The sequence below is a fragment of the Herpailurus yagouaroundi genome, unplaced genomic scaffold, assembly GCF_014898765.1.
Source record: "Herpailurus yagouaroundi ecotype Mexico unplaced genomic scaffold, PumYag 29, whole genome shotgun sequence".
NCBI lineage: Eukaryota > Metazoa > Chordata > Mammalia > Carnivora > Felidae > Herpailurus > Herpailurus yagouaroundi.
In genome coordinates this window covers 99,501,643-99,526,815 of record NW_024412377.1, presented here as the reverse complement: position 1 = coordinate 99,526,815, position 25,173 = coordinate 99,501,643, and the positions used below count along the sequence as shown (strand labels likewise).

Sequence of the window (25,173 nt, the reverse complement as noted above, 5' to 3'; positions counted from 1 at the left end):
AAAGCAGTCATTTTCATGTTTTGTTATACTTTAAATCTCTTGTAACCCATTAATTTCTAGAGCTCTCTGGGAGGGGAGAAGGGTATGCTACCTCATTATTGCCAGGTGAAGGTAGATGTCCAATGTCCCCACTCAGCCTCTATTAACAACCAACCAAGAGGGGTTGTCCTCGTTACTGCTGTCCCCCGGTGGAAGTCCAGTCTCCCCTCATGATCATGATACCATGGAGGGGAAGAAGGGAGAAGGGAAGGAGCTCTTTACTGGCCAGCAAGAGTCCCAGTTCTCTACTTAGCCTTCCCTGATACCACTTCAGAGGCAATATCGAGGCACCTCATTACCGTTTTGTGAAGGTGGAAGTCTCTCTCCTTGGCATTTGCTTGTATGCCTGGCAGTTAGGGCAACTATTTTCCTGGTATTCGTTTGGAAAAGAAAGAGTATTATCTAAACATATTCTACCTTTCTAGGCTGCTCCTCGTTGGGCAAGAGAGAGCAGAGTTTGTTGAAGCTTTTAAAATAATCTATAGGTGGTGGTATTTCCACACCGCCATGTTCTTTGGTTCCGAGTCTGAGACCAATGCAGCAAAAATGAATAAATAAATAGAAATAAATTTTTATAATGCAGGGTACTCACACCTCTCAAGTTCCCTAGCTACTCTGCTTTTTCTTCCTTTCCTTTCAGAGTCTTATGTTTGCTTTATAGTAGCCAGTATTTTTTAGCTGTAGTTAGTGGGAATACTCATGAGAGTATGACTATTCCATCTCCATATGAATTTTAATATTATTCATTTACTCAACTACTTTCTTTTTTGAGTACCTGTGATACAACACTGAACACGCTATTTGGGGTCAACTCCAACAGAGCTTATGTAAAAGTGAACATCAGGTACAGTAGAGTCAGGTCAGAGTTGTTGTGAGGCAAGTAGACGGTGCTGTGAAAGCAGAGAAGAGGTCTTCCTGTCACTTCCTGAGAAGTGACATCTGAGCTAAGACCTGAAATATAGTAGGTGATAGCCAGGCAAAGAGATAGAAAAAGAACATCGAAGATGACACACAAAATACTATCTGAAAAGCTCTGGAGGCAAGAGTTAACAGAAGTAGGTAAGTAACAGATCATGAAGGATCTTATAAATTGCATTATCCTGTGGGTGATGGGGAGCCCTTGAAGTGTTTTGGGAAGAGGGACAAGATCAGACAAGAGCTAGAGAGTTTACTCCAGTGGCCAGAAAGGCAGCAGGAGGACTGGTTAGGACACTGAAAATAGTGATGTGAACTAGAAAAATGTGGGTAGGAAAGGAGAGAAATCAATATTCAACATGTTCACAGAAACTTAGAGATACAATAAACAAAATTTCGTGGTGGGTTAGATGGTGAGGTGCAGAAAGAGGTTGTCAAAGATGATTCCAATTTCTGCCTGTGCAGTCGAGTGGATGGTGATGGGCATTTTGAGATTGGGACACAGAAGGGAGAATAGGTTTGGGCTGGCATCGGGAAGATAATGAGCACCATTTTGGATATGTTGGGTTTTCATGTCAACCTGACGTTGTCTGATAGGCATTTGAATTACTATGTTTGGATGCCAGAAAGACACCTGAGCTGGGGATAGAGTGTTCTTTCACTAATTCGTTAAACAGATGATTTTGGAATATGCATCACGTGGCAGGAATTATTCTGGTTCTTGAGATACAGCAGTGAACAAAACAGACCAAAACCCCTGGTTTGATGGAGCTTAAATTCTAGTTGGGGAAAGACAGTCAAAAAACAATTAGATAAGCAAAGTAGATATATCAAATGGTCCTAAGTAGAGGGAAAATAAAGTTACATTACGGCATAGAGGGCACTGGGGCCAGGGGATGACTATTAACACGATGGTCTAAGAATATGCAACTATAAAAGATGACATTTAAGCAAAGATGCAGGAAGATACTTCAAAGAGAACATTCACAGAGGCAACAGTGAGTGCAAAGGTCCAAGGGTGTAAGTGCAGGAGACCACTAGCAGGAAAGGTAAAGAAGCTTTTTACCCTGGAGCAGCATAAGCAAGGTGGACTGCAAGAGGCAGTAGGTCAGAGTGGACACAAAAGGCTTTGGTCTTCATGCTGAGAGACATGAAAATCCATTGGAGGGTTTTGAGCAGAGTAGTGACATGATCTCAAGGATGTTTTCAAGGAGAACTGGCCTTTGTGTTTAAAATATATTATAAAGGATCTGAGGTGGAATCAAAGAGACCAATTGGGAGTGCACTGCAATTATTGTGGCAAGATACAATAGTGCCAGTGGACAGGGTAAGAACTGGTTAGATTCCAGGGGCTCCTGGCTGACTTAGTCGGCTAAACATCCAACTTCAGCTCAGGTCACAATCTCACAGTTTGTGAGTTCGAGCCCTGCACCAGGCTTTGTGCTGACAGCTCAGAGCCTGGAGCCTGCTTCGGATTCTGTGTGTGTCTCTCTCTGCCCTTCTCTGTCTGTGTGCCTCTCTCTCTCTCTCTCTCTCTCTCTCTCTCTCTCTCTCTCAAAAAATAAACATTAAAAAAAATTAAAAAAATAAATTGGTTAGATTCTGAAAATATGTTGCAGACCAGAGGCATTACTGAAAGTTTGGATGGTGAGGTATGGGAATGAGTTGTTGGGGGGAAAGATACTCAGAATGACTTCCAGGCTTTTGACCAGAGCCACTGAAAGGCTGGAATTGCCTTTGTTTATATAGGAAAGATTGTGTGAGGGGAAGGTTAAGGAGAAAGAATCAGGAGCTCAGTTTTGTTCATGTTAAGTTTGAGATGCTATTAAATATCCAAGTGGAGATGTCGGCTAGGCAGTTCCACGTATGAGGCCAGAGTTCAGGGGAGAGGACTAGGTGGGAGGTAAAAAGGTGAGTCCTTGCAGTGTGTAGATGAAATTTAAAGTCATGATGTCAGATGACACCACCAAAGGACGACTTGTAGATAGAGAAGAGGGGAATTCTGAGAACTCAGGCCAGAGACATGAGAGAATCCAAAGGTCAAGCTGATAAGGAGAAGTCAGGAACGGAGATGGAGACTGAGTGAGTGAGGTAAAAGGAAAAGACATTAGGTAGGTCCTGGGAGCCAAGTGAAGAAAATGGTTCCAGAGGAGGGAGTGATCAGGTATGATAGATGTTGGTCATGGACCAAATAAATTAGCGAATTTGTTACTAGAATTGGAGTTATGGCAGCTACTAAATTACTGGCATGGAGGTGAAGATCGGGGCCTGCTCACCTGTATCAAGGCAAAAGCCCAGCAGCCAGACTCCCATCCACGGCAACAGGTGATCCTGAGGCAGCCCCAGGTTTGACATAATCTTGAGGTTTAGCTGACTTCTGTACCCCAGACAGGGCTGAATCTGCAGGTGGGAGATAAATGGTCCCACCTGTAAAGACGGGAGGACCTTAGGGACAATCAACACGTGTACACATGTGCATGTTTGAAGACAACCAACCATCCCTTTGTTCTTCTGCACTCTTGTGGCATAACTCTCCTGGCACTTGGGCTGGTGACCATATGTGGAGGCCAGGCAGTAGGGTTAGAGAGGCTGGGGGCGGGGGGGGGGGCGGCGGGGAGCGGTAGTTCAAGTCAAAGGAAACAAAAAACAGAGGCCTACAGAAGAACAATGTGTCTGAGAAGGCAAAGGGTCTAGTCCTGTGGTAAATCCATCAGGTAAGGAGATCCAGGGTTACCATAGCAGGTAACGGCATAGGCAGCAAGTTTAGTGTACCCGGCTAGGAGACAAGGAAGGGTTCAACAGGCCAGAAACTCGGGCCAGGAGAGTAGACAACAACAACAACAAAAAAAACCCAGCCTGTCAACAAGCGGTCAGAGTAATTAGGAGTCATCGTCATCTGCAAAAATGAGGCCTGACACTGAGGAAGGGCTTTGTAAGTCAGAAATCTCTGTAAACTCTACACTTAGCACAACAGGACAATACTAGCTTGCAGTTGACCCTCAGTAATGTTCACTGGAACTGCCTCTTGCCCAAGGCCAGAACTAGCCCAGGTGGAGGTGGGGTGGCAGAACTATAGTGAAATTTGGGGGAGGGAGGTGCCTCTCTGTTCATGCACTCAGCTGTGGCCAACCACCTCCACTGGATCCTCTATCTTCATCCCAACTCTACAGTAACAGCTGGGGATCCTTGTCGAGGCCAGCTGCACAGTGCCCCTGAGGACCTACCACAGTGACTGGGACTCCGTGGTCCGCGTGGTGCACTTCTTCTTCCAACTCTGAATTTCTGAATTCTGAGGCATGGCCTTGAGAAGCAGAGAGCAGTATTTGCAGTTCTGCTGGGATCGATGGGGGGTTGGGACAAAGGAAAAAGCAAGTAGTTCTTGCTGGGTATATGTCCTTGAGGCTGGGACAGATAGTGAGGCTGGGAAGACAGGATAGCTTTGAGAAGCATTACAAGGGAAGATATGAAGAGCAGAGCAAAATGATAGATCTTTGAAGTTTGAGCATTATTGAATATACAAGTCATTGCATAGTATTTGGACAATTTCTAATCATCCCTATACAACATCAGACTCTGTCCTGTGTCAGAAATAAGCAGGGAGCCTATTATATGTACTGTAAACAATGGGCAACTGATGTGAGACTCTTCTAACAGATGGGAAATATGACTACAACAGTGTACCAGAAGAAGAACAGATTTTCCCAGCTTGTCAGGAATCTAAACGGGAGCCCACCCACTGAGCCACATTGGTCCAGGGGAGTTTCCTTTTTCCATCATCTCTCCACACCGAGGTGCTGCCACCATCTAAATCGTCTCAGTCTTCCTTGGACTGGGAGATGCCAACACAAGACATGTTCCATTTATTGGGTTCAGTCAAGGCTGGTTGGAGTCCCGCCCTCTCTCTTATAACTATGAAAAAAATAGTAACTTTTCCCTCATCTCTTTGAATCTTCAAAGAGTAAACAATATGTAATGATAGGTTGACCTTGATTGATCTAGTGTTCATTAATCCCATTCTTTACTTCCCTTCTTTTTCTCCCCTCCTTGGTCAAGGTTTAAAACCCCCTGAAAATCCTAAACATAGCCCACCTGATGTTAAGAGGATACATGGGCTGGCTCACTTTCGTTCTCAGTTCCGGGCTTCCCGTCATTCTGGGTCCAGGCGTGACTTCCTACTGCCACACTGTGGGTGTGGCAAAGCTCCACTGCGGACGCTTCCTGTGTCCTTATGGCCCAATGGCCATATTTACCCCTTCTCCATGGAGTTCAGGGCAAGGAAGTCCCGCTTTGTTAAGTGATGAAACCAAAGCTGTCCCTGCTTGGCCTCCACACAGAATCCCTCAGCCCAGCAGGCCTGTCTCGTGGGTATTCATCCAGCAGCATGCTCCTCGGCCTTTTTCTGGCCACTGGCCTCCTTCTTCCTCCCCGCTTACACATGCAGTTTCAGACATGACCTCAGAAAGCATTTGAAAGTAAACCCTGATTGATTCCACCTGCTATTCCCTGCTTGTCCTGGTCAGCTGCTGCTGTCACCCAACACTGCTGGATGGTCCTTTTCCTCCATGAGCTGGAAACCAAGGCATCTGCCCAGAATTAACCAAACTAAGCCCCTCCCCTGAGGGCTGTTACTGTTTAGGCAGAGAAGTTCCCCATTCGGTCTCCATGCTCTATCCTGAAGGTCTTTAATCCTGGATCTTTTGCTGACCAGCTGTGCGACCTCAACGAGACCACTCAGCATAACTGTGCCTTATTTGTTTGAGATACAAAATGAGGACACTCTACATCTGTGGCTCTGAAGATAAAGACCATACTGATTTTTTTTTTTTGAAGATTCTGAGATGAAGTATTCTTTCATTCAACTATCGTTTCTAACCAATCTACACTCCATCTGTGTCCGTTCACCGTGCCTCGTTATTCTTTGTAGGCCTTTTCATTGTATTATACATGTTTATATTTTATGTGACCTGAGTCTTTTTGGCCATTCAGCCAATGTCAGACCCTTTCTGTCTCCGGCAGTTAGAAGTGGAGTGTGAGGGGGTGGGAAGTATGCTTCACCCACCACCTCCTCCCCAGGTAGTCTGTTATGATGGCAGCAAATCCTAGCAAATGTGCACATGGGCACAGAAACAGTCATGCAGCCTGTTCTGGACTCCGGGGAAGTCCGTCTCTCTGCCCTTGGGTACTGAACAAGCCTTACACGCAAGGGCTATGGGAACATCGAGATATGCTGATGGCGAGGCCATCAGGCTTGGAGCTGGTCAGGACTTTAAGTCTCAGGGGCCAGTGGCTCTAGAATCTGGGGTCTCAGCTAAGGGTACCATTCCACCAGTTTTAGGTGGCTGGGCTTACAGGATACTTGTTCATCCATGGTGCTGAGGGCAGAACTTTCTTTCCAATCAACTGCATATCAACCACTCATATCACCAATGAGAAATTGTCTCTTTGTTCATTCACAGATTTTCTTCTGCACATTTCTAAAATGATGTGTAAAGCCCTAAGTAACTTTCTCTAGCCTGTTGATTCCTGATTAACATGTTTCAAATTCTAGAGTATAGAGCAATTTCTCTTTATACTGAAGTACTTTTAAAGCAAGTTACCACCCAGATCATACGATGTTAAGGTGGATGTTTGTTTACTATCTGTTACCCACTAGAATGTGAGGTCCTTCAGGGATGGACTTTGTTTTCCTTACTTATTAGCATAGCCCTAGGTGAATGGGAGGAAGGGAAGTGAAGGGGGTGCTTTTGAAAATTCAGCTGGTTGGAGCACCTGGGTGACTCCATTGGTTAAACGTCAGGCTCTTAATTTCAGCTCAGGCCATGATCTCAAGGTTTGTGAGATAGTCCCCCATGAGGGGCTCTGTGCTGAGCATGGAGCCTGCTTGGGATTCTCTCTATCCCTCTCTCTCTCTGCCCCTCCCCATTTGCGTGCATGCACACAGTCTCTCTCAATCTCTCTCTGAGTAAACAAACCTTTAAAAAAAATTAAAATCCAGCTGTTATGGGCTGTGGGTTTCCTGCCCATGTGGGATCTAGTACCGCCATCCCCCATCTAGGTGAGCTGCTTAGACCTGTTGTAAGGGAGGTAGTGCTCCTCTTCCCTTTCCACCTCTGCTGTCAGAGCCTGTGACCTCCCAGTCCTTCAGCTGCCAGCTCCCCCTTGCCCACACCCTGCCTACTGGAAACCCTCCTCCTCTTCTCTTCCCCTTCCTCCATCAACAGCGCCAAGGATGCCTGGTGCTGCCAGAAAATACAAGGTAACTTAGATCAGTCCTTTAGCCTTTCTGGGGCTTGGTTTCCTCACCTGAAAAATGGAGGTGAGTCAGGCTCTGTGCTGAGGATTTAGGTCATCTATTTAACCTTATGTAATCCTCACTCCAAGCTTACAAGGTAAGGAGTCTTACTCCATTTTTTGGTTAGGAAAATGAGGCACAAAGAGGGTAAGTAACTTGCCCTGGGTCCCTGAGGCTCAAACCCAACTTTGTGACCCTGCAGTGCTGCTCCCAGGACAGACATACCTACGTCTCTCCTAGCAGGTTTTGGGTGGGGGGAGGGGGGAGCCTCTGAGAACTGGCTTCCTTTTTTTTTTTTTAATGTTTTATTGTTTATTTATTTTTGAGAGAGAGAAAGCAAGCAGGGCAGGGGCAGAGAGAGAGGGAGACACAGAAGAATTGGAAGCATGCTCCAGGCTCTGAGCTGTCAGCACAGAGCCCGATGCAGCACTGGAACCCAGGGTCCACTGCGAGATCATGACCTGAGCCGAAGTTGGTTGGATGCTAAATGGAGTGAGCCACTCAACCACCCCTGGGAATTGGCTTCTAAGAAGCTCACCTGGTAACTGGGAAATACAGTCATGTTCAGGAATCCTGGCCTTAGATGAACTCTGAATTCCCTCCCAGTGCTGTCTTTCACTCCATTATTATCCATCCTGGCCCAGGCACTCACCTAGTAGCTTCGTCAGATACTCGGTGACTCACAAAGACTTCCATTATTGCCCGACTGTGAATATTTGCATATCAACAGCACAAGCTGTAGGAAGACCCTTGATGGCGGTGGGGATGGGAGGGCTACTTTGGGCCCAGGGATTCCTCTTGGCTCACAAACCATAGGTAAGTCCTTCTCCACTTGTATGTGACTAAGGCAAGGCCCGCTTGCAGTGCTACAGGATGCCATCCTCCCAGGTTAGGGAGGACACACACAGACCATACACACACACACACACCCACGACTTACCTGGATGAGACACACTTTCTCTTTGATGGAGATCAGAAAGTAATTGAATTCAGCCTTTTCTGATTTCAGAATGTGAAATTAGGGTTATTTCCTGTGTACAAGCAAAGATTATAGTCTGGCATCAGTAAACATGGCCTGACCAATGCCCATTAGAATGCCCGTTACAGAAATCTACTTCCAACATATTTTTAAGATGTGGGGAAATTGCTTCGTTCTTTCCACAAGTATCCTAGAGGGGTTAAGCAATGAATGAATGGAAAGACTCCACAGTCCTGCCCCAAAGATCAGGCTGAATCCAGACACAGAACTGTGACATTGGTACAACCCAGTCCTTTGGGGGTGGGGGGGAGCGGTTGGGGGGACCTTGTTCAGCAGAGAGAGCCTCCATGACCCGCCCAGAATCCTGCTTGCACAGCAGCTGCATGAAAGTTGGAAGAGAAAGAAATGATTCAGGTTAGATGAGAAACAGATCGCCTCTGGGGCAAATGAGCTGTGAAAAGCAGAGTAAATAAGAGAACAGGAGCAGGGAGGGAGAAGAAAAGAGGTTGGATGAAACCTTTGCCTTGGATTCCCGTCCTGTGGGCCATAGTCTCCCTCCTATCCCACCCCCACATACACCGTCTCATAAACGTTTCCCCTGCCTGTGTTACACTGCCTGATAGTTCCTAATGAACACATCCAGCCCTTGCTTGTGAAGGTGTTCATTGCAACATCATTCGTGTTCCCCTAGTTTGGAAAGCTCCCAATTATCCAGTGGTATGGTTGCAGAAACAATGGTTATATGCCAAAACACTTCATTTTAAACAAGACATAAACAACGTGGGATGGTTTTATTAATTTTGGGGGGGAAGAGCAGAAAGCAAAATTGTATAAATCCTGTGATTGGTAAAGATATGGATATGAAAATATGGAAATGAAAATATGAAAAATATGGAAGCACCCTGAAAGGAATTCAGAAATGAAAACCATTTTTTGGAGGGGGCGGGGGGGCACGTAGATATTTTGCTTTTGTAATTTCCTTTGGTATATCATAAGAAATCCAATCAATTCAAACATGCAGTTTTCTCTGGAAGAATTGCAGGGTTCTCAGCCCAGGATACACCTTAGATTCACACAGGACATAAAAAAGATCAATGCCTGGGCTTCCAGTAGAGCAACAAAGTCAGAACTTCTGTGGGTGTGGCCCTAGGCATTGGTATTGCCACATCACTGTGGTTTTTTTTTTTTTTTAATGTTTATTTTGAGAGAGAATGAGAGCTTGAAGGGGAGCGGGGGAGGGGCAGAGGAAGAGGAAGAGAGACCCATCCCCAGCCTGAGATCGCCTCCTGCCCTCTGCACCCCCATAGTACCCTGTGGCTATCTGTGTCACTGAGTTTAGCATGTTGTGTTTTCATGATCTTTTGGCATCCATCTTAATGCAAAAGAGGACTTTACCTTAGTAATTTTGAGGTCCCAAGTGTAGTACTTGACATATAATGCTTAATAAATGCTTGTTAAATGAATAAATGCATAGAAGGATGTGTAATTTAGGACCATGGTAAGGACCATTTTGGGGTTTCTAGTGCTCCTAGCATTGCAGTTCAGTAGCTCAGATGGATTCAGTGGTGAAATTGCTCTTTTAGGTTAATCCAGGAAACTTGCCATCGTTTGTAACATTTCCGTGAGAAAAAATGAAATTCATTTTGTGCTTTAAAGAGCCAACTACTGGATGAGTCTTTAGATCACAATGTACAGTAGTCCCCATTATCCGAGGTTTCCCTTTATGTGGTTTTGGTGGGCGACTCGTGTCAACTCAGGTCTGAGAGCAGATGAGCCTCCTCCTGATGCAGTGCCAGATGGCCAGCAGTAGCCTAATGGCATGTCATGGTGCCTGTGTCATTCACCTCATCGCACATCATCACAACAAGAGGCATAAGTATAGGGGTGCCTGGCTGGCTCAGTCAGTAGAGCATACTACTCTTGATCTCAGGGTTGTGGGTTCAAGCCCCACACTGGGTGTAGAGATTACTTAAAAATAAAGTCTTGAGGGGCACCTGAATGGCGCGGTCACTCAAGCGTCTGACTCTTCGTTTCGGTTCAGGTCACGATCTCACGGTTCGTGGGATCAAGCCCTGTGTCAGACTCTGTGCTAACAGCATGGCGCCTGCTTGGGATTCTCTCTCTTCTCTCTCTCTGCCCCTCTCCCGCTGGTTCTCTCTCTCTCTCTCTCTCTCTCTCTCTCTCTCAAAATAATTAAATAAACGTTTTTAAAAAATAAAACTAAGAAAATAAAATCTTAAGAAAAAAAGGAAGAGTGAGTACAGTACAATATTTTGAGAGACCACATTCAAATAACTTTTATGACAGTATACTGTTATAATTGTTCCACTTTCCTTTTAGTTATGGTTGATCTTACTGTGCCTAGTTTATAAATTAAACTTTATCTTAGGTAAGTATGTATAGGAAAAAATATGTGTATAGAGTGCGGTACTCTCTGTGGTTTTAAGCATCCCCTGGGGGTCTTTGTTGGAGCATCCCCCCCCCTGCAAATGAGAAGGGACTACTGTAATACTGATTTAAGGACTGCCTATACGTTCCAAAATGCCCCTTGCTGAGTCCTTAGTATTCCTTTTCTAACTTCTACCACTGATTTGACTGAGTTACCCAAAAACAGTTTTCCCCAAAAGTTTAGACTAAGCAAAGAGAATGCTTACATTTTACCCCTTAACAGGTACATCCCATGAGCTGAGTCTGGATCTGTGCCATTGCGGGCCTTTCAAAATGAGCATTTAATTGGTTTTCCTTTTTTTCTCATTAATTTTTTTAAGTAGGCTCCACACCCAACGTGGGGCTTGAACTCACAACCCTGAAATAAAGTGTCTCATGTTGTCCTGACTGAGCCGGCCAGGCACCCCTAATTTGTTTTCCTGACTTCAGCATTCAACGGGGCAGATGCTTCAGTCAGTGTTTAAAATGGCTAACGCTGGCATGGTGCCTAGTACGTGCTGGGCATTGCCTAAATGCCGCTACTAGTCAGCACCCCCTGCTTCTTCCCAGGAGCCCCATAAAACCCCCCGCTGACCCTGCCCTGAAGTCGGAAAAACCAAATAAGAAAGAGGCTGAATGTGAGGGCAAAACTATCCTCACTTTCCGGAATGGTGCCAGCAGATTCCTTTTCCCAGCCTCTAACCAAAGCTGGAAATGGTATAAATGAACCGGCCCCTACAACATGGTGAAGGCCCTGGAGAAAGCACAGTCCGGCTGCAGTGAGGAAGGGCTGGCGGCCACATCCGCCATCAGCTGAGGCCGAGGGCTGCGGTGAGCCAGGTCCCTGCACTAGCACTGGGGTTCTCAGACAGGAGGAGTTAATGGGGCAGGGACAAAGCCGCCTGGATAAAATGTGGAACAGGACTGCTGTTTGGGAAAAGAATTTCCACTTAAAAGATTTAAGTAGGTTGAGCAAGAATTGAAAACAAAGGATTCTGTCTGGAGAGGTAGGGGAACAAGGGATGGAGTTTATAGAAAGATAGTAGATCATTTCATTCTTTCTCCTTGGTACCTGTTGGATACAAGAAGGCACAGAACATCTTTGGTCTGAAAAAAAAAAAAATTCATTAGTTTGTGCTGCTGCTGAGAAGTCAGCCAGTGAATTCCAGCCTTTGCAAACTCTGGGCTCTCTCTCCACCCTCCAAGGACTTAATGAGCACGGGGTGACTTGTACTTTGTGTGTCTGTAGGAGTTAATGGCATTCCTTTAATAAGACCAAGGGAATGAATGAACTAAAAGGTTATTTACTTTATAAACAGATAACCCGCAAAGGAGAGCTACTTTGAGAATGATTTTTGTAAGACAGCTGTGTGTCCGATGCATGGGAAATCATACCCTTCTGCTCACAAGTATTTGAAGAAAGAATTTACTTATCCAAGGAAAGGATGGTCACATTGTCTCAAATCCCAACGCTAATTTCAGGAAGCTGTGTGCTTTTTTTTTTTTTTTTTTTTTTTTTTAATTTTTTTTTTTCAACGTTTATTTGTGGGACAGAGAGAGACAGAGCATGAATGGGGGAGGGGCAGAGAGAGAGGGAGACACAGAATCGGAAACAGGCTCCAGGCTCCGAGCCATCAGCCCAGAGCCTGACGCGGGGCTCGAACTCACAGACCGCGAGATCGTGACCTGGCTGAAGTCGGACGCTTAACCGACTGCGCCACCCAGGCGCCCCAGGAAGCTGTGTGCTTTTATCCATACCAGATTTTCATGTGCAGAACTGCCTCAGCGTGGTAAAGGAAAATGGAGAGTCCGGATATAAAGATCTGACCATTGTTTTTGTTTTAGAAGCTTCTGATACCAGATGCTCCTGGTGTATGTCTCTTAGTTCTGTCCAGAAATCTCAGGAAGTTGTCCATTCCTCTGCTCCAGTGTCCATAACATAAGGAGAGAGATGCTCGTATTTTATGCCCTGTTTTGAGTGACAGCTTGGGGAAATACAGTTATTTTAACCCAGCTGTAATTTCTGCTTGGGTCCCTCTGTAGGTTCAGCATGGAGAGAATTCTTCCTACGGAAGAAAGTTTTCCTCTTATCAGCAACATACACACTAGCCATTTTTCGCAGAATGATACAGTTTATCTTACTGCCGTAAGATGTATTTGCTAATTTATGACTCTAGAATCTAGAAACTAAAATGTGGTTTTAAAAAAAGTGAAAGAGGGGAGCCTGGGTGGTTCAGTCCGTTAAGCATTTTACTTTGGCTCAGGTCATGATCTCACGGTTGGTTTGATATGTGAGTTCAAGCCCCACATCGGGCTTTCTGCTGTCAGTGTAGAGCCAGCTTCAGATCTTCTGTCTCCCCCTCTCTCTGCCGCACCCCCCCCCCCGCCCCCCCCCCCCCGGGTCTGGCACTCTCTCTCTCAAAAAAGGACTTTTTTTTTTAAGTGAAAGAGGCCAATCTGAAAGGCTACCTACTGTAGGGTTCCAACTATATGACATTCAGGAAAAGGCAAAATTATGGAAACCGTAAAAAGATCAGTGGTTGCCAGAGGTTATTGGCGAAAAAGAAGGGGTGAATAAGGGGAGCACAGGGGATTTTTTAGAGCAGTGAAACTATTACTCTGTATGATACTGTAATGGTGGATATGTGCCATGATACATTTGTCAAAGCCCACAGACTATAAAACACAGAATGAACCCTGACCTAAATTAAGGACTAAATAACAGTGTATTAATATCGGTTCATCAATTGTGAACATATGTACCACACTAAGATGTTAATAATGGCAGTGCGGGGTGAGGGGGATATATGGGAACTGTCTTTGCTTTTCACTCAATTTTTTGAAAAGTTTTTTGAAAACCTAAAACTCAAGAAAGTATTTAAAAAAAAAAAAAAGTTCAGCCTCGTAGCATCTCCATGGAGGTGAAGAAGGCAGCGGATGATGATGTCGTCCTACTTAGGTCCTCTGTGGTGCCCAACCTGCAGCTTCCTGCAATTTCATTTGGAAATAGTTATCAGCACGTTAAATCTTATCTTTCTAGTCATTGTTACTACTACTAGTCTCTTTGCTTAAAAACAAAGCAAAAAGAAGAAGAATATAAAATTAGCCTACTCTCTTCTCAAGAAGTTCCTGTTTTGCTGTCAGAGATTCTGTTACACCCCTTCCACACTGCAAACAGGTGGCAACTTTGCCACACTGCAGAGGTCCAAGTACTCTACTTTCTAGGTGTTTTGGCCAAAAAGAGGATTGGTGTTTGCTGCCCCCTTTCCGGTCTCTTCTGACCCCTGGACTCACTGGCCCCTGCACGAACTCCCAGGCTCGCTTCCTACAGGAGTTCTTATTCCTCTCTATGGTGTGGGAAGGGGGTCAGTTAGCTAATAACCACAACAAACATCTACATGTTGTAGAAAATGTCTCTAGGAACAGCACAAGTAGTGATGAGTAGTTGTTACGACTGACCGGCTGAAGGAAAGCCCACGCGTACACATTTACAAATCAAAGAAAGATGTGTACCAGATGCCGCATTTTACAGCATAGAAAATGCACTTCCCTCTGGAGGGGGAAAAATGTGTCCACCCATTATCTTGCATTCAATTTGCTTTCAATTCACACATGTACCCGGGGAGGCATAAAAAACTGAACTGGCATAAAGGCAGAGGAAATCCATATTCTCGCATGATGTCCGTCCCCTCGTGAACCACATGAAGTCTCCTGCCTAGAAGTCCATGGTAAAATCCCATTCAATGCACATAAAGACAGTACGTCTCTTCTTTTCTGAAGAATGTGTCAAGAAATGGGATGTGGTCTTATTTATATACCACCTGCCCGTCTCAAATGCCAGTAGAGTGAACAAGATCATCTCTAGGCCTACGATCTGATTGTCCCCTGTCGTATTTTTCTGGACTTGATTTCCCACGTGGAAGTCTCATGAGGAAGGAGGAAGTACCATTAGCTCCCTGGCAGGCCACCCAGCTCAGTATTCAGTGTTTGCCTGCTACCAAAACCTTTGTGAAGTGAGCATGACAATTTACCTCTATGGCACCAGAAAGGGGAGGAATACAACCCAGTCATCCCTGATTGTCTCTGAGAATACCATGGCTTTAGTTATTTAAAGTCTTGCACGTTAATTAAGCTGTGAGAAAGTAGGGAGTTAAGAATCTAAGGAAAATGTGGTCTTATATTTATTTTAATTTAACTCTGGAAGAAGAGAGAAGAGACTTTTCTTCCTGCAATTTCCTTTTTCTTTCTGTTCATGATAAACTGGAACCTATGGGCAAGACAAGAATCACTCATGGTGCTGAGAAACTCACGCGCTGAAGGAACAATGCCCACAGCTGGGGTTCCCTGCCTCCAGATGTGCTAACAAGCATTTGATCATTTGCCTTAATGATGTACAAAACTCTTCGTGGAGATCCTCGAACACTCCCCCGTAGGATGTTTGCGTCTAAGGCTGCATCTGCAGAGTCACTTTGTCAACCTTGTCTTGTGTCTCTTCCCCTTGCAGGGCAACAGGCTTTGGCTTCTTGAACGCACTGTGCAAAGCAGCGGCCGTCCTTGGAAACTTAATATTCGGCTCCCTGGTCAGCTTCACCAAATCAATCCCCATCCTGCTGGCCTCCACTGTGCTCGTGTGTGGAGGACTGGTGGGGTTGCGCCTGCCTGACACACGAACCCAGGTCCTGATGTAATGGGAAAAAAGCCATCCGTCCTGCGTTTCTTTCTCCTGCCCTGTGTCAACACTCCTGACTCAAGGCTTCAGATTTTTCAGATACCAAAATGTGGTGAAATATCAGAACACTAACCCTTGCCATCACTAAAATTTATTTGCATACCATCCTGCCCCTTGTATGTGATTTTGCAGTTTTGTTCATGCGTTGCTATCTTTCCTGACTGGGATGCTACCAGTGGAAGCATTTTTTAAGTGCCCTCGTCAGCCAGGCCTCCCTGAGATTCTGATCACTGAAGGGTGAGAAGCCTTCGCTGCCCTAAGAAATACATCTTCTTTCTAATTTAACATCCACAGGAAATAGAAGTTGGCATATTGTTGCATTTGTGCTGAGGAGAGGGATTCTTTTTTTTTTTTTTTTTTTTGTCCAATCAGAGTGATATTTCCTGTTTACTTAGCAAAGGACACCCAGCACTTCTTGCTGTTCTAGCAGGGCCTTTCAAAGAAAACCATGTGGCCCCAAACGGAGCTGGGTGGGGCTCTTTCGGGCATGACAGTGAAGGTGACTCTGCTGACAAGAGAAATAAAGGCCATGCCGTTAGCAGCAAAGATCTCAGTGAACTAACTACACAAGCAGGATGTCTGCCCAGTTAAAGTCCTGAAAAATATGCGGGGAAGGAACCGCAGTACTGTCGGTGATTATGGTCCAGGACGTTAGAAAATCAGAGGTCAGAGACAGATCTTCTGCCTCTGTTTACCCCCATCTCCTCCTTGCCCCCGCCCCAGCTGCCCTGTATTTTGCCAGATAGCATATGCAAAGAGAGAAAGCCACTTTCTACAAAACTGGATCTGCCTGCCCGATTCTGCCATTTATTCACACTGTCTCCACTGTAGAGATTCACCCCTAGAGCCATTTAGAAATGCAAAATGATGTACCGCTTTTCTGAAGGACAGTGCCCACCCCCCACCCCCACTACCGCCTCCCAGTTGACAGTGGGCTTTCTAGCTGGCAGCATGGACAGAAGTGGGTCTTCTTCCTCGAGCTTCCGCTGGCCAGTGTGTTCCCAGCCACCGCTCTGTGCGGAGTCCCAGCCTGCTTAGTCCACGGGGCCCCCTCTTGCAGACATGGGCAGCATCTCCTGGTGGTCTGGGGCTGCTCCTTTCACCGCTGGAATCTGCCTGGGCCTGGAAGACAGAGGTCCGCAGGACATTCCCACAGGCTCTCAGCTATGTGACCTTCTCACCCCTCGGGGCTGCCCCTCCTCCAAGCTTGTCCTTTTTACCCATCTTCTTTGAAATCCGAAGCCTCCTGGTAGATTCACAGCAGAGACCAGCAGCCAGGAATAAATCCCATATTAAAACAATATTCTTTTCTTTTTTTTTTTTAACTCCGCCTTGTTAAAGGGTTATCCTTGTTACCTTTTATGGCATTTCTAGCAGGCCACAGCCCCAGGACTCCCCATGCTGGGAAGGGAGAGCCTTTGTTTCCAATAGCCATTACATTCAAAGACGGTCCTAACCCTGAAGGCTGTCTACCTAATCATTCCCCTTCCTAATCGTTCTCCTGGAGCTCCAGATAGCAGAGTGCAGACTCTGTGAAAAGCTTCTTTCATTAATGTAGCCATTAATCGACCACCCCTTGGAGTAATTCAGGTCTGTAAAAAAGGGTAGTGTGGTGTTGGAGTCTGGCAGGAATAGGTTGGTTCCCTGGGGAGGCCAGCTCAGGGCCCCAAACACCAGGAAAACTCAAACCCCAAATGGCAAAGGTAGCAGGAAGAGGGAAAATCAATAAAGACTGGATGAGATCTCTTCAACTGATACCAGCAAAGGAGGGAAAGAAACACAACTGACTCTCACTTCTGCCTCTGTAATATTGTAGAACAAAGATTGCATTCAGTCAACCCAGGAAGGTACCCTGTATATTTTTCTTCCATATGTATTCATTTCCCATTGATTTATCTTCTCAAAAAGAGCCATTGTGGAGACCTGAGTAGGGCTTTTTTAGTTGAATACGGCATGTTTAGTAACAACTGCCAAAGTAAGATGTGTATCTTCATCAACCCATTCCAAAGAGAGAAATGTGCATGGATGTCACTATCTCTCGTCTTCCATGATAGTGAACTTTGCTTACTGGACTATCTTCCAGAAATGTCTTCAATGTCTGTTGTATCCCTAAATGTGTAAAATATCTCCCAAGCTACAGAGCACGGCAGGTGTAGAGTTTTATATGATAGCTGGTTGGGTCAGCATGAGGTAAACCAGCAGAACCCCCATTTCATGAGACCTGACACCACGCATCCCTTTCAGAAGGGCCTTTCTTGGCCTTCCTGTCACCTGATCCAAGCCTCCCAGGTGGCCCAAGAGGGATCTATTCTAATCTCCTGGACAGTCTGCGGTCACAAACCTTCTTGGTCACCACCTTTCCCACCTTTCAGAGAAAATGCAAGTTTTCTCTGCCTCCCTTGCATTGTTCCCATCACCTTGATTTTCTCTGAGAGAGCTCAAGTTGTTCACGAAGTATGTGGCATGGCCTGTCTGGCTTGTTCTAGGGTTAGCTGGATTAAGATAGAGACACATGATTAAACAGAAGCTCAGCCCTATCAATATAGCAGGCTGCTGGCACTGGGACCTGCAACCAGCATCTTATTTCATCCACAGAAGGAAAACGGGAGTATGTGCCAAAAGGAACGCCTAGGGAACAGTTCCACTTTCTCCTATATTTTTGACTCCTTTTCTATCTAAAATGTTCTCACTGGAATCAATCTAGAATGCTAAACCCATCAGCCAGGGATCACCTTACACCCAGAGTACTGACCCAGGGAGAGAAGACAGATGGGTCCCGGCTTCTTCTCAATGCTGGATTCATCTTCACAAGCACCAAATAGGTTTAGTTTAGAAATAGAAAAATTAGCAAATGGGCAAGCTGTTTGGGAAGCCCCTAGGAATAGGCCAGAGAATATAGTTCCCATATTGTCTGTGCGGCCAGCTTCCTAGGACTCTCAGCGTTATTTCCACTCAGTGCTGGTTTGACAGTTATCATTGCCTGGTCAGGAAAGAGACCCACCGGCAGATGGACACGGTTAGAAGATGCGCTGATCAAAATGCTAGCCCAGAGTCTGTCTCCTATAGCTCTCCTGACTCCTTATTCCCTTTTATTGTTGAAACAGGAAGGCCTAGGCCTGCAGAAACTGAGTTTTTAATTGGTATCACCTAAGTTAGTAGAGGCACCTTCATTTACAAATCTCACCAAATCAGACTTCAGATGTGCAACCAAAACCTGCTTTGTTGCTTTTCTGAGTGTCTTTAGATATGATGGGAGAAGTGGGGAAAGAAATGTAGTGACAGAGGGAGAGTCCAAGGTGTCGCTGAGAAGTTCTAGTGAAAGGAGTATGAGACAGTAAGAGAGGGATTAAGAGGGAGTAAGAGAAAGTTGAGACTTTCTAAACCCTGGGATCATTTCAGAGCCATTTCATGGGAGTACCTATTGATTCCTCCTGCCAACCAAAATAGAATATGATAGTCTCCAATGTTTCTATTTAATATCACAATGGCCTTTATCTATTTCTTTACCTCTTCATGCACTAAAGGCTCTGAAGCTGGAAATGTCTTACTTTGGCTTTTACCTGGTATCATAGAAAGACAAGTGGTCGGTTGTTAAGGTGCATATTGGCTGTGTGTTTTGTTTTCCTTTAACCCCATGTCATGCTGAACCTAGTCCAGTGATCAAACCTACAGAAACACCAGTTATGTGGCAACAACGAAAAGAAACCTACCCCACAGGGCACTCTGAAATGAGCTACACATTTCTTACAGTGTTTGTTTTCTGCCAAACACAGTACATTTTGAGGAAACTTTCCTCACGATCTGTGTAGTGTAGACAAAAGAAAACTGTCAGTATCTCCTAGACATACGTGTTTCTTTATTGTTGCAGATACGGAGTGCCAGTTCTCCATGTAATGTTCTTTTGCTCCAAATATTGACCATTCCCCTTATCGACAGTGTCTCACCAACCAGACACAGCCATTGCCAGGGTCTCTTTCTCCACCAATACCTACATCCATCTTAGTAATCCTAGGCTTCTGAGTTGCAAGGGTCTGGTTCATAGGTCTGTTTAGGGCCTTGATTAGGGTCAGCAAGGGTGGGTGGGGCAAAGAGCTGGGCAGAGCATTCACTGGTCTCTTGTCATCTCATGTGATTATTCAATATGTGTTTACGGAGCACTTCCCATGTCCTAGGTGGACTTATTGTGCTTCACGTGGACAGTTAACCCTTTGCTGGACTTAAATGAAGGCAGAGGAAATGGGAGTGAAAGAGAAAACGTCTGTAATGGGATCTCATATTGATCCCCGTAACACGTTGAAGTGCTCTCCCCGTAAACATAGCTTGTTGTTTTTCCAGATTTAAAAGGGGTAGCCTATGGTGGGCAGTAGAGGAACGACTCAGAAATTGGGACTATCACTGACAGGAGGAGAAAGCCCCTCATTTTCTTGGGCTCTGTCAGAGGAACTACCAAGTAATACTTGGGAAATGAGAGAAATGGAGGCACACCTGGTCTTTCTCTAAACGTCTCCACACAAAATCACACTAAAGTATTACCGAAGGAAAAGAATCTGCAGCAAAGATAGCCCCGTCTTCATAGAGATGTTGGTTTTTCTTCGGAGGAATTCTTTTTATGGTTTGAAAGGAGAGGTGGGGGCTGGGAGGTCTGCTCCAGAGCAGACAGTGCTGGAGTCTTCTCTCCAGAGCGGAGTCAGCACATCCCTCGGCTGTGGCCACACCCCCTTCCCGAGGTGTTTCCTTTCTGATTTTGAAGACCTGTAACTGTGTCAGCTGCCTTTGCAGATATGCCAGAGCAGCTCCCCCCACCCCTCCAACCCTTGGCAGATAAACCACCCAGAGAACAGGTTCTGACAGTTAGGGACAGGAGAGTTTTAGATTTCAGTTTGAGTTAAACCAGTGCATAGTTGTTGCAAAATGTCTTGAAACTGCAAGGACTTTGGGGTTCTGGACCCCGAGGGGAGGCAGAGTGGGGAGTAGTTGTTGGTGACCGGCCCCCTCCCCTCTGGGAGCCCTTATTTCCTTTTTCACCCCCTAACCCTCTCCTCCTTCCCTCTTCCAGGAGTACATACTCACTTCCTTTCTTCCCCATCTATTCTTCTTCCCCTCGCCTCCTGTTGTCACCTCTCGACTCCAGCAGTGTACAAAGGCAAGGCCCAGCTTTACTGGTGCACTTGGGGCTAAAGATTGTGCCCATCCATGCCTCTGGTGGTGGCCCAATGGGTGAAGAAGGTGTTGAATGGGAGGGGGTCCAAGGGGTATAAGCTCTAGACTGTTGGTTTTGACACAGCTCCCTGTAGTGGGATAGATTGCCAGCTGCTGCTCAGGTCCTGTGCAGGATTAGCTGGGTACCACTAGCGTGGAGTGTGAGAGAGGCTCGTCTCTGGGCCAGAAGTCTGAGAGCTTGGCATCTGACTCCTGAAAGACGAGGCAGCCTGCAGAGAGGTTCTCGGAATTCATTGACCTGTGGGAGGGAGACGCACCCCTCTGTGCCTGCACTGGGTCTTCTTGGTGCTGAAGGCTGGGTGCTTTCTCTTCAGAATTACATGCTGACATTGCAGAGGCTGTCCCCTCCCTGCTTACGCCACCATGTCCATGCTCCCCTTGCAGCCAAGAGTGTCCAAAACTAGAGGAAGGAGAAAGCAGCCCTCAGCCCTCTCTTCAGAGGGAGTTGAACACCAGGCTAGCAGCCTACCCTGGAAGCAGGGGTGCGGAGTGGCTGGCAGAGCCTGCTCACAGGGACCAAAGTCCTCCGAAGCCCGTGACGTGTCGGGGCAGGCTCAAACCAGTTCCGCAGAGCCAATCCTTTCAGGAATTTTGGGAGCGGGGTGAGAAACACAGACATTACTGAAAATTATGTAAACTTACACTTAGATAATAAATATGCAAAACTCATCACTTTCTAATGAGTTTGCTACACTTAGAATTATCCATGCCCTTGAGGTCATATATGCCTGTTGGATCTGTAGAGTAGAAATACCGTATATGGGCGTGCTACTGCACACTCTCCCCAACTCCAGGTTCAGTAACATCACGTTTGTGGCTTGAAATTGGCCAGGGTAGGAGTGTTTACACCACAGAAATCTACCCCCAAGGCTACAGATCACTCTGTTAATCATTCGCCTACCTACCGTTCTACCTAAAGCCCTGAATTGCATAGCCTCCCGCTGCCTTGACCCAGGCCACCCCAAATTGGAGCCTGTCGATTTGTGGGGCAGGATTGCCCCTGCACCCGAGGGAAGGAAAGACATGGCGAGCTCAACCTCATGTCAATTCACAAAGGGTTTCTTTCTGCATTTGCCTTGACTCCGAATAGGACCCACAGTGCCCAGAATCCACTGCTTCCTATGAGGATTGCTCCTTCGGGGAGAATGTATAGTCAATTGGCTGTTTCATGCTGTGCAAACAAAACTGAACTCATTTGAAGATGCACATTGTCTCCCCTTTCACGCCCAAGTAGATGTCCAAGAAGGAAACTCGTTGCTTGCCTTTGACATTCACCAGGCCTGCCTAGGTAGAACTGGATAGATTTGCTTAATCTCACTTCCACCACTATTATTATACATTTATTGGGCCGAATCTATGTCCTAAATCAAACAGAAGAAAAACAAAATGTTCTTCCTTGATATGTGCTTTTATAACATCTAAACTGTGGTTATGTATCCTCACCCTGACCCAGGAACATATTGAATAGATCTTGAGTCCTTCACTAGTGTCTAGATACTGTAAATAAAGTTCTGCAAGAGTCTTTTTCTTTCAGGTAAACCTTCGTTTTGGACACATGCAAAACCCACGATCCACTGTCCTTTGTAGAGAGATCTTGGCAGTGGTCCTGTCCTTGGTTTTGGCGTCTGGGTGTTTTGTTCTCTCTTGTTTCTTTCCTGTTTTCACCGCTCTGTAAGACTTCCTGCTATGGAGTTCCAGTTACCCCAATTCTACTGTATATATGTGCTGCATGTGTGAACCCCAATAAATTCTGTTTCAGGTTTCTGGAGTTGCCATCTTCAGTACAGCTGGTCCTGTTGCGAACTCATCTCTCTGGTATGCTCCTCTGTGTCTGATTCCCAATTGCCAAAATGTTTGACCAAGTATGTTTTAACAAATGTCCCGAGACATCCATGCGTATCCTTGTGAAAGGGCATGCTCTGTGTGGGGTGACTCGTGTACAGCATAAATCTATCAGATGTGGAAGTGTGTATACATTTCTATGCCAGATACGTCACATTCATGTAACAGCTGCAAAGATATTTAATGTACATTGGATTGTTAATAAAAGAGCATTTTTTGCTCCATTATATTCAAATAAGGATTGCTGTGTGACTGACTTCCCTTCCAAGTATGAATTAACCCTTTAAAAATAAATACTTTCTGGGGCACCTGGGTAGCTCAGTCGGTTAAGCATCCAACTTCTGCTCAGGTCATGATCTCACAGTTTGTGAATTCAAGCCTGGCATTGGGCTCTGTGCTGACAGCTCAGAGCCTGGAGCCTGCTTCCGATTCTGTGTCTCGCTCTCTCTCTGCCCCTCCTCCACTTATGCTCTGTTGCTCTCTCTCAAAAATAAATAATATTTTAAATAAGTACATTCTTTTATATGCGTAGGCATAAAGAAAACCTGTTTCCTTGATTCAGGCTTATTTGAATTATTTGTGTGGGCTGGTATCATGGGTGTTAAGGTATCATTGATTTTACAGGAACACTTTCCATTTGTGAGGACCATCAGGAAGAAAAAGTTTGTGGGGGAATTTGTGGCAAGGCACATGCCTGTGTTCTCTTGCCCTAGAACAGGAGTCACAAACAGATGTTTAGCATATTAATTCAGTTGTCTGTTGGTGGCTGCTTGGAACATTCGTTTGAGAAGAATGATGAGAAAAGGTGCTTGGACCAAAGGGTGCATTGCCCTCCAATGGGCATTGGACACAGAAACATGGACTGCCTGCCATGTTTACACTTAAAATAAGTACAAACTTTGGGTTTGCTAATCCCAAAAGAATATTTTGGCTGCATGTAACAGAAGACCCAGCTTCAAATATCCGTAGTAATAAAGGGAATTGTTATTTCACACAACAGAGGAGGCAGGACAATTCCAAGTTTGGTTATGACATAGCTGGGGGACATCACTGAAGACCCAGGTTCCTTCCACCTTTTACATCGGCCATTCTCAGCATACTTGTTTTCATCCCCTCGTGGGCATGAGAGAGCCCCAGCAATGCTAAGCATCAGATCCTCACACAAAAACCTAAGGACCAAAAGAGGGACTCTGCCCTTTTTAGGACCCCTTTTAAGATCCTGGAGAACATTCTCACAATGCTCCAGCAGACTTCCTTCTATGTCTTGTTGACTGGACATGCACCATTTGCCTATTCCTAAACCAATCACTTGCAAGGGGAATATGACTCCCACAACTGGCTTAGTCTAATCAACATTCCCCTCCCCCTGGAGAGCTCGGAAGGAGTCTCTCTCCCCTAAAACACATGGCTTCTGACTGCCTGAACAAAACTGACGTTTGGTGATCAAGAAAGAGGGAAGGTAGCCATGGGGTAGGCAAGCAACAGTGGGCCATGGGTTCTAGAATCATGCTAGCTCACACTGTAGCCATATGCAGCTATTTATAGTTACACTTAAAATAAGTACAACGAAATTAAGAGTTCAGTTCCTCAGTCATACCTAACCGCATTCCAAGATGCTCAGTTACCACCGGCCAGTGGCTACCATATTGGACAGCACAGATACAGAATATTTTATCATCACCAAAAGTTCTGTTGGATAGTGCTACCCCGGAGGTTATGTGCTCACTTCCCCCTGCATGCTGTTCCTTCTCCCGGGCCTGCTCACACTTCTTCTAGGTTTTCTCCCCCAAGACTAGATGCTCTCTTTTTTGCTGTAGCAACCTTGTTCTCCCTTTTCCTTCTCCCCAGCAGACTGGAAATAACCCAGCCCGTTGCTCCATATTGGTCTTCGCCCTTTCTCCAGCCCCCAGCCCACCAGATTTAGCACCAATGAGTATGTAAGAAAAGTTATCATTTTCCTCCTTTTCCTTTCTTTCCTGTTTCACAATAATACTCTCACGTAAGGAGGAAAAGAGGACTCCACAAGCTAAAATCCCCTAATAGTATCAGGGATTATGGCAAGCATGGGAACTCACAAAGAGACTCTGAGGGTATAGATGAGCCTGGCCAAGGATCACTGTGAGATCTGAGGGAAGCATCCTCAATCCTGGTCTGGACCAGTGGCTGCAAAATCCCAAATGTGAAATTCCTAGAAATCGGTATGCTAAAACAAAGCGACACGAGTCTTGAGGGAATCTCTTTTCCTGCATACTGATGTCTGATACCGTGGAGTTACTGTTATTATCTATATGAATTTGGGCTGCCATAACAAAGTGCCACAGGCTGGCACAGGCTTGCACCACAGAAATTTATTTTCTCACAATTCTGGAGGCTAGATGTCCAATATCAAGATGTAAAAAGGGGTGGTTTCTTCTGAGGCGTTCCTCCTTGGTTTCAGATGGCCATCTTCTCTCTTTGTTGTCACACGGTCTTCTCTTGGTACGTGCCTATGTCTTGATCTCCTCTTCAAATAAGGGCACTTTAGGACCCACCCTAATATCGTTTTAGGCTGATTACCTCTCTAAAGACCCTATCTCCAAATGCAGTCACATTCTGAGGCACTGGGGGGGTTCGGACTTCAACATATGAATTTCAGGGGCACACAGTTCAGCCCGGAACATTATCCCCAGTGCTACTTATTTTATTGTGTATGTATATTGTGTATAGAATTGTAGGGGGTGTGTGTTGTGT

At 45.6% G+C, this 25,173-nt stretch overlaps 1 protein-coding gene across 2 annotated transcripts in view; it reads left to right on the top strand.

Annotated features, from left to right (window-relative positions):
* The window catches only part of SV2C (synaptic vesicle glycoprotein 2C), a 229,578-nt gene extending 206,894 nt beyond the window's left edge, over positions 1 to 22,684 (top strand). Inside the window, exon 12 of one of the 2 annotated variants that reach the window (XM_040450451.1) lies at positions 15,157 to 22,684. In XM_040450451.1, coding sequence (XP_040306385.1) covers positions 15,157 to 15,340 — 184 coding nt within the window. In that variant the 3' untranslated portion in view covers positions 15,341 to 22,684. The remainder of the gene's footprint in view (positions 1 to 15,156) is intronic. The other variant, XM_040450442.1, reaches the window with a different exon arrangement.
* The last annotated feature ends 2,489 nt before the right edge of the window (positions 22,685 to 25,173 follow it).